This window comes from Silene latifolia, chromosome 9 (assembly GCF_048544455.1).
Source record: "Silene latifolia isolate original U9 population chromosome 9, ASM4854445v1, whole genome shotgun sequence".
Taxonomy (NCBI): domain Eukaryota; kingdom Viridiplantae; phylum Streptophyta; class Magnoliopsida; order Caryophyllales; family Caryophyllaceae; genus Silene; species Silene latifolia.
In genome coordinates, this window is record NC_133534.1 from 127,185,899 (window position 1) to 127,193,503 (window position 7,605).

Here is a 7,605-nt window from a genome sequence, read left to right on the forward strand (position 1 = left end):
AAAGCAAAAAATGATTAGGATGGGAGTACAACAAATGATTAGGAGTTAGGACGGAGGGAGTACAAATTAGCGGTGTTCAACAGATACCACCACATAAATGTATTAATCTATTCTTTAATCTATCTATCAAATCATCCACAACAATCCAACAGATAAAATTAGCATTTCAATGGAATGAAGTAGGAGTAGTTGAAATCAAGAGGGGCCTTCCACATTACCTTTAAACTTCAAGTCATTTTCACCCAACACCCTGGTGTCTTTCTTATGTGCTGTCCCACATCTCTTTCCAGCAACTCCTCTTCTTCTACTGGATAACTCTCATTATCTTTCTTCAACTGCCTCTAAGATGTCAATCGGACGGGTAAAAATCCGCACAACAACACCACCAACAGTAGATGGTGCGGATATGAATGCTGCTTTGGTGAACGATTAGGCTTGGTATGGAGATAGTCGCCACTTATCTTTCTCTAATTATCTCTTCACTACATAAATCCGTACTATTGTCCACCCAATAAATCTATTATCCGCCATTGAATTACAATCCCAGTGCGGGAAATGGAGTAAACAGTTAAGCAACACAAGTCCATACTGCGCAAACAATAAGCCCTAGATGGAGCATGTACGCCTACCAGACGGGTGGGCAGATATGGAGATAAGTGGATAAGTGTGACTAGCTTTCTCCAATATCTCATCACTAATTCATTCTATTGTTTTTCATATTCATTTCTCAACCCTTGCCCAGCTAAAGTAAAATCCGCCACTAGATTACGATCTCAAACCAACGGGAATAGGGCGAGCAATTAAGCAACCAGATAAGCATACCCTAATGATAAAGTTCATCTTTCCACATAGTGTAATTGCATCGACTACGATTAGATTTTTCAATACTAGGACCAGGAGCTACGCTATCAACTATGACATTGCCCTCACTGTCAATTCTATAGGATATGTCCAACGATTCGAGAACTAGATGATAAATAGTGATGGTGGGATCAAAGGACTCATCACCTTCACAGTTACCGACTTCTATTGTCGTTGATGTATGTGGCCGATTTCTCTGCACTGGTGATCGTATGTCCCATGCCAGGACTTGCTCAATCAACCCCTTCATTTCACTGGGTGAAGCATACAATGTACTCTTTTCCTGAAAATGAGCCATGTAATACTCAACAACATGATAGAACTTGGAAGATTAGAGCAGAAATGTTTGTCACAGTTAAAGAATAGACCATCAACTAACAACATCACTCGAATGTCACATACGGGCTAAGAGAGGCATAATATATGAAATTTTATAATGGATTGAAAATGTTGAAAGATTGTTTTCCAATTACCCACAATAAAACATCGCCCACAAGATAAAAAGCAAGAATGGTTCCATTCTTTTTGATTCACAACATTTTTCCAAGAGACGAGGGGAGTTAAAAATTGCAGTGAGTTCCAGTTTAGCGGAAGGAGTAAGTTCTCTAGCCCTCAAACGAAAATGTAACTCTTTTGAAAAAGCAGTACAAATTGTAATTAGAATAAAAAAAAAACATTGGAGTGCTTGTTCAGGTTGTTTATAGGTAGCTTGTATAGTTGTATGGTTATCTAGTTCACGTACAGTTTAGTACATAAATAAAACACCTAGCCTCCTTTGGCTCGCTTGTTTAGTAATAAACATTACCTACTAGACGCCAATGGTTCAAACCTTGACCCCCTATAACCTTTTTTGTTCCAAAACTAGAACATCTCAGATTGCAACTGTTCTATCTTTTGATGACCTATAGTGTAATAACTATGCATGTTCAGTAAAGAAATAGTAGCAGCAAATGGTAGACAGTTAAATTCATGACAAAGGTCTAGGTCATACCCATACAGAGCATAGAGACCCCACTTCATAAGCCTGAGAAGGTTTCATCGTAAAACCAATTGGTGACCGAAGGAGTAACTTCTTGGTTTAGATTAGTGAAATCCTCCTATTTAGTATTTTGTCAATATGGGATACTCACATGTGTAATAAGAGCTCTTAAGTTTTAACACAGATTTCTAGTTTGTCTAAGAGAGGCCGGGGAGGTAACTGTTTAGTTTCAGCAATACTCCCTCTATTCCAAATGAGTCTAATGGTGGGAGTAATTTTCATCAGAACGCTTCAGACTGGTGACTTTTTCTTAATATAAAGGGAACTAATGTGTCATCATGTAGTAAAAGCAAAGTTTCTGAATAAACATCTTGGCATCAAAGGAACACATACCACCAATTGCCAACATTTTTCAAGAGAATGGTGGAAGCCCTCGTCGAAGGTAACAGAAGCCACGGTTAGCGAACTATCTGCCTATAAGACCGAAAATACAATTAGAATCGCCTTTTTTCTAAATCATGGCAGACATTATGAGCATAATTACAGAGTACTTGCAACTAGTAATTTATGATTAGAATATTTGACATATTAGGTCCAATGGTTCATTTGTATATAACAATAGAACGGCAAGAGGGAGGGGGATCCTATAGGAGGATCCAGATCCGTAAGGTTGGAAGCTAGATCCAGATCTGAGCCAAATCTGCAGGGTCCAAAAATTTTAAGATTCCGAGTCAGAGTCAGATCCTTTGGCATAGGGTCCAACGGATCTGACTTAATGGAATCTGTGAAATTTTAGCTGTTATTAATTATACTTGCTATTATAAGATTTCCTCATACCAACCCAGCTGTAAGTGCCTTTTTTCCTAACTTGGGAACAGAAAATGTCAACGGTTTATTGGCATAAGGGGAATCTTGATGCTTCATACGGGTCAGATTCCAACTTATATATTAGATGTAGGGGCACAAACATGCCTTCAATGAGGATCTAGTCCAATGTAGAAAGAGGTTGAACGTACGCAATCTTTAATACGCAATAAAACATATATAGTTTCTAACTGACCCATAATCGAAAATGAGATGAGACAATTTGGACTTTGACTCCATCCAGAATGATTGTGATAGTTATTCATAGACTAATAGGGCTAAGCTCAAGAAATAGCAAGGATAGATAAATGTACGCATATCCAATAATTCAAGACCATTCATAAACACATAAATACTGAATAGTCTACCATAACAGAGACATCATTCAGGAAACTGGGTGACATTGTGGAAAAATACATGACAACTCATAGACCCAGATATTATATAAGTAGATTTCGGTCAAAGTTGATCACAACATAAATGAGATGGAGGGAGTATAAAGTATTACCTTTACCCAGTCTGGCACAGCTGATTCTTTAATGCTATCACAGTAGGGAAGATAGGGCTTCACATCTAATACAGGCTATTGTTAAAGTTAGTACGGAAACTAACAATCAATCATACTCAAAACCAAAAAGGATCGAAAGCCTTAGGGTCCAGCGACAGTTAATAAGATCCTTACTGTTCCATCAACCAAATCTACACCAGAGAGTAAAATCATGTGCCCTTGCACAGCCTCAATCTGCAGTATGAAGATGAGCAGGCTAAAATTAGCATGCTGAACTCTAATCATCTGCTGCCCTGTAATAGGCAGGGAATCGTGATTCTAAGAGCTAATATGTAACTATAAACGAGGACGCAACCCGTTCATTCCAGTCAAGGTATATAATATTCTAATGTAATATAATAATCTTTTCGGTAGCAAGCTTCAGTAAGCAAAAATATTTAAAAAAAAAAAACTTCTGCCAGTAAATTCACATGGAATTTCCATCAATTATTAACATAGTAGTTACCTTATGGGACATCATTTTCCAAATCATTCACTACTATTCTCGGATACGTTTGATTTCCAAAGTATTTTCAGGGAACCTCACTTACACTTTCTCCGATTCTCTGAAAGTTTCCAATGCAAAATTGTCGCTTCACGATGATGAAATCTCGGATATAATTATACCAATTTTCTTCTCTCTCATTCTAATCCCACTAGAGGCTAGAGTAAATGAGTACTTTGGTCATTTCCACGAAAAAAAAAAAAAGTAGCCAAATAAACATTACTGAAATACGGTCTGGAAGGTTTAAAGAACTAGAGGGTGCACAACAGTACATGTTGATGTTCATTTATTTTGCAGAGGAATAAAACTCTTAAATTAAAGATTATCCAAAATCAACTCAATCACTAATAGCTAGATAAAAATGGAAGGATACATGCCTTAGCAACAGTTAGACCAATAGGACAGGGGCGATGAGGGGATCTTGTTGCAAATACTCCCTTCTTTCCACCTTTCAGTCTCGGCACTCTCACCTAATCATTCAAAAACTATTTATCAAGGATAGAGGTAAAAGACAGTTACACACATCAACATCAAACAATATCCCGTTGCTTCCAAAGAAGCACTTGGCACTTGCCCAAGCAGTGTATCGAAGATGAGACAGATGTATACCACCTTACACTTGTGGTTTGAACATAGGGAAGCTGTCTATGGAGTATGGACAACACAATAATTAAAAAGGTCCGACAGTTTATAAGCTACTACAAAGGTAAAGATTAGCTGTTCTTTGGCAGATGAAAGCTCTTTAAAAAAACAATGTAAAATAAATGTGAACAGCACACACCTTTGCCTTGACCTTTGATCTAGAAGGTTCTAACCATAACTTCTCTAAATCGGTATTCAAATGGAATACATATATAATCCAAATATGAGAATACTCTTCAAGACCTTCTAGAGATGCTGGAGGAACCCTCGACGGATCAAAAATCAAACATGCTCTAGCAAGTGGTACAAGCAAGGGCTGTCTAGGTGTCCCGTTCCTGCATAATATAAATGAGTATCTCAAGATTAGATAAGCTGAAACTCGACGAAAATTCAGCTACATGCCTAAACATAGAATCAGAACTCCTTCAAGCATTGGTTAATGACTTAATTTAAGGCATGATATAAGTTGTTGTGCGATACATGTGGTTGATTGAGTGGCATATGTGACAAGGTTTGAAAACAGGGCAAGAAGAGAGAAAACAGTGGACACCTAGGACTACTAAAAAATCATCAGATGTGGCAGATTGAGAGGCATATGTGACAAGGTTTGAGGGTTTATGTATGACCTATCTGGCAAAAACACCGCTTTTATGAAAAATTTACATTATTATAACTCGAATGATGTCATGGTAATCAGCATATGATAGTTCTAGACTGATCAAAGGCAGGGTGTCAGAGAATGAGAGAGTAAAAACCAAATCTCCTGGTGATAGAAATTACAAAGTAATACATAACTCACGTATTTTTAGCTGCAAAGCCTGCAGCATTTTGGAGTTTGTATTCCCAATCCATGCACCATATTATAGAAAGGGGTTTCGCATATTGACAACAAAATCAATATAGTAAAAATGACAAAGCGAGAACCCAAGATGGACTTTGCTTCAAACATTCAATATAAAAGCATTTGGAACATGTGTTCTATGTTTTCCTAGAATAAGCTTGGTGAGTTTTCCGTTTACTTAGGCCATGTTCTTTTGGACTTAATTTTGTTGAACTGAGCTGAACTTATAAGAGCTAAGCTGAACTGAACTTATATGAGCTGAACTAAACTTATAAGAGCTTAACTGAACTGAACTTATAGGAGCTTAAATGAACTTATAAAAGATTAAATTTTCTGAACTGAACTTATAAAGTTATAGGATCTTAACTTTTCTGAACTAAACGGACCTTAACTTGAATTAACTTAATTTAATTCAACTTTATTAATAGCCATATTTTTGAAGACCGTAAATTAGTCACTATTACTTTGAAGACCACAAATTAGCCATAAATTAACAACACAACAACAGACATTTTACTTTGAAGACCACAAATTAGCCATATTTTTTTGAAACATTACTTTGAGATGAGATGAAGTGAGGTGAGAGGTGTTTTTACTTTTTTTTGAAACTCTACTTGTGAGTGGTGAGATAGGTGAAATAAGAGGTAAAGAATAATTAAAGAGAGAGGTTGATAGGGGAAGGGTTACCGTATCTATTATGTGTAGTTTTTTTTTTTACAAAAAAAATCTAAGAATAATGTATAGGATAATTTTAATGTCGTGTTTTTTTATCGACTCAAATGAAAATCATACCACTTTTTAAAATTCGTCAATATTAGAAAACAGACATGAATTTATAGTTAATTTAAGACCTATGAATTTTTCTGAACTGAATTTATAGAAACTGAACTAAATTTGACTGAACTTATAAGAGCTGAACTGAACTTATAAGAGCTGAACTGATCTTATAAGAGTTGTACCTGGAAGAGAAGCATGACTGGACAGTAGCAATAGGAACCATGGGATAAGAAGTTGGCGCCAAATTGTTGTCAGTCTTCTGTTGCAACGTCTTTCTCAAAGCCTAAGATATATGCCAGGAAACGTCAGCAAAGCAGGCAAAAAGTACATCTAATGGCTCATTATTTCTTTTCAGTAACATAATTATGTAGATAGCATAGGAAATTAGACATAAAATGGTAATGAAATGCAACCATAGTTTCTCTGTAATCGCTAACCGTTACTTTTTTTTTTTAATTGTGAACTTTCTGTCACCCTCTAATATTGGCTATAGAATGCAGAACTACTCACTCGAAGATTTTACAGATGAAAGAGACCAACAATCAGATGATAAACCTTTACAGCAGGTTATAATAAACCTCTTCGCAATCAATACAAGATACTGTAAAAAAGAAGAAGAAAAAGCAAAACAAAGAGTGCGAATTTTACTGGTAAAAGCGAAACAAAGAGTGCGAATTTTACTGGTAAAAGCGAAAACAGCAAAAGATAAGATATTGACACGAAAATGATCATGTAATCAACTAAATAATGAGTGAAAGAAGAACCTGTTGAGCTCGAATGCGACCTTGTCTTTCAGCAGCATATTTGCTGATAGAACCCTTGAGAGATGTTTCCAACTCCCTTAACTTTGATTTCACTTCCCTCAACTTTTTACCCACTAACCAACAAACTGCAATCAAAACTACCCATTGGAAAATAACATTGTCAAACTAAAGTTGCAAATCACATTACAGTAGCAGATAGTAGCAATTGAATGAATGCAAAATTAAAAAACAGATTGATGCTGAGTGAAGTGGCCATTGTAGAGAAAAAAAAAAGAATTACCAGGAATAGTTGCAATGATGAAGGTTATGGCGATGAGGAACCATTTTGAAGATGCTATGCAGGTTACCATTTGCTGCCCTTCCGCTCAAACTTTAGGGGTTCAGGACACCAGGTTTGTAGACAACTCTTTTTAATGGGTTCATCCGGAGTATACTTGCCGCCGATTTAAACCTGGCAAATGGGTTAATTGAGTCGAGTTCAAGGTGGATCGGACCAGTTATTTTCAAGACAACTGTTATCAAGTTATTTATAAATAAATGATATTTCATGTGCAACTATAAATATTCAGGTAAGGTTATATTGGCACGGGTCAAGTCGGATTTCAGGTCTTCAGTTTGGGTGTCGGGTCGAATCCGTTACATGTCGGGTTATTCAAGTTAGGTTTATCGGGCCGAGCTAATTTTGTCAGGTCTACCGACTATATAATTTAACACAAATTTCCTTAAAACTATATTAACTTAAGACGAAAAAATGTCAAAAAAAAGTGATCGTCTACTGATAAAAAGCTATACTTCCTCCATTCATAATATATTTGTAATACTACG

The 7,605-nt window shown here is 36.3% G+C and overlaps 1 protein-coding gene across 1 annotated transcript; it reads right to left on the reverse strand.

Annotated features, from left to right (window-relative positions):
- Positions 1–653: 653 nt before the first annotated feature.
- On the reverse strand, positions 654–7,311 carry LOC141600052 (uncharacterized). The gene is made up of 9 exons (XM_074420225.1): positions 7,061–7,311; positions 6,781–6,917; positions 6,199–6,299; positions 4,538–4,733; positions 4,134–4,226; positions 3,387–3,446; positions 3,213–3,287; positions 2,234–2,314; positions 654–1,144 (listed from the first exon to the last, which is right to left on the reverse strand). The coding sequence occupies exons 1-9, from the start codon at positions 7,128–7,130 to the stop codon at positions 824–826; spliced, it is 1,134 nt and encodes a 377-aa protein (XP_074276326.1). The 5' UTR covers positions 7,131–7,311; the 3' UTR covers positions 654–823.
- Positions 7,312–7,605: the final 294 nt, after the last annotated feature.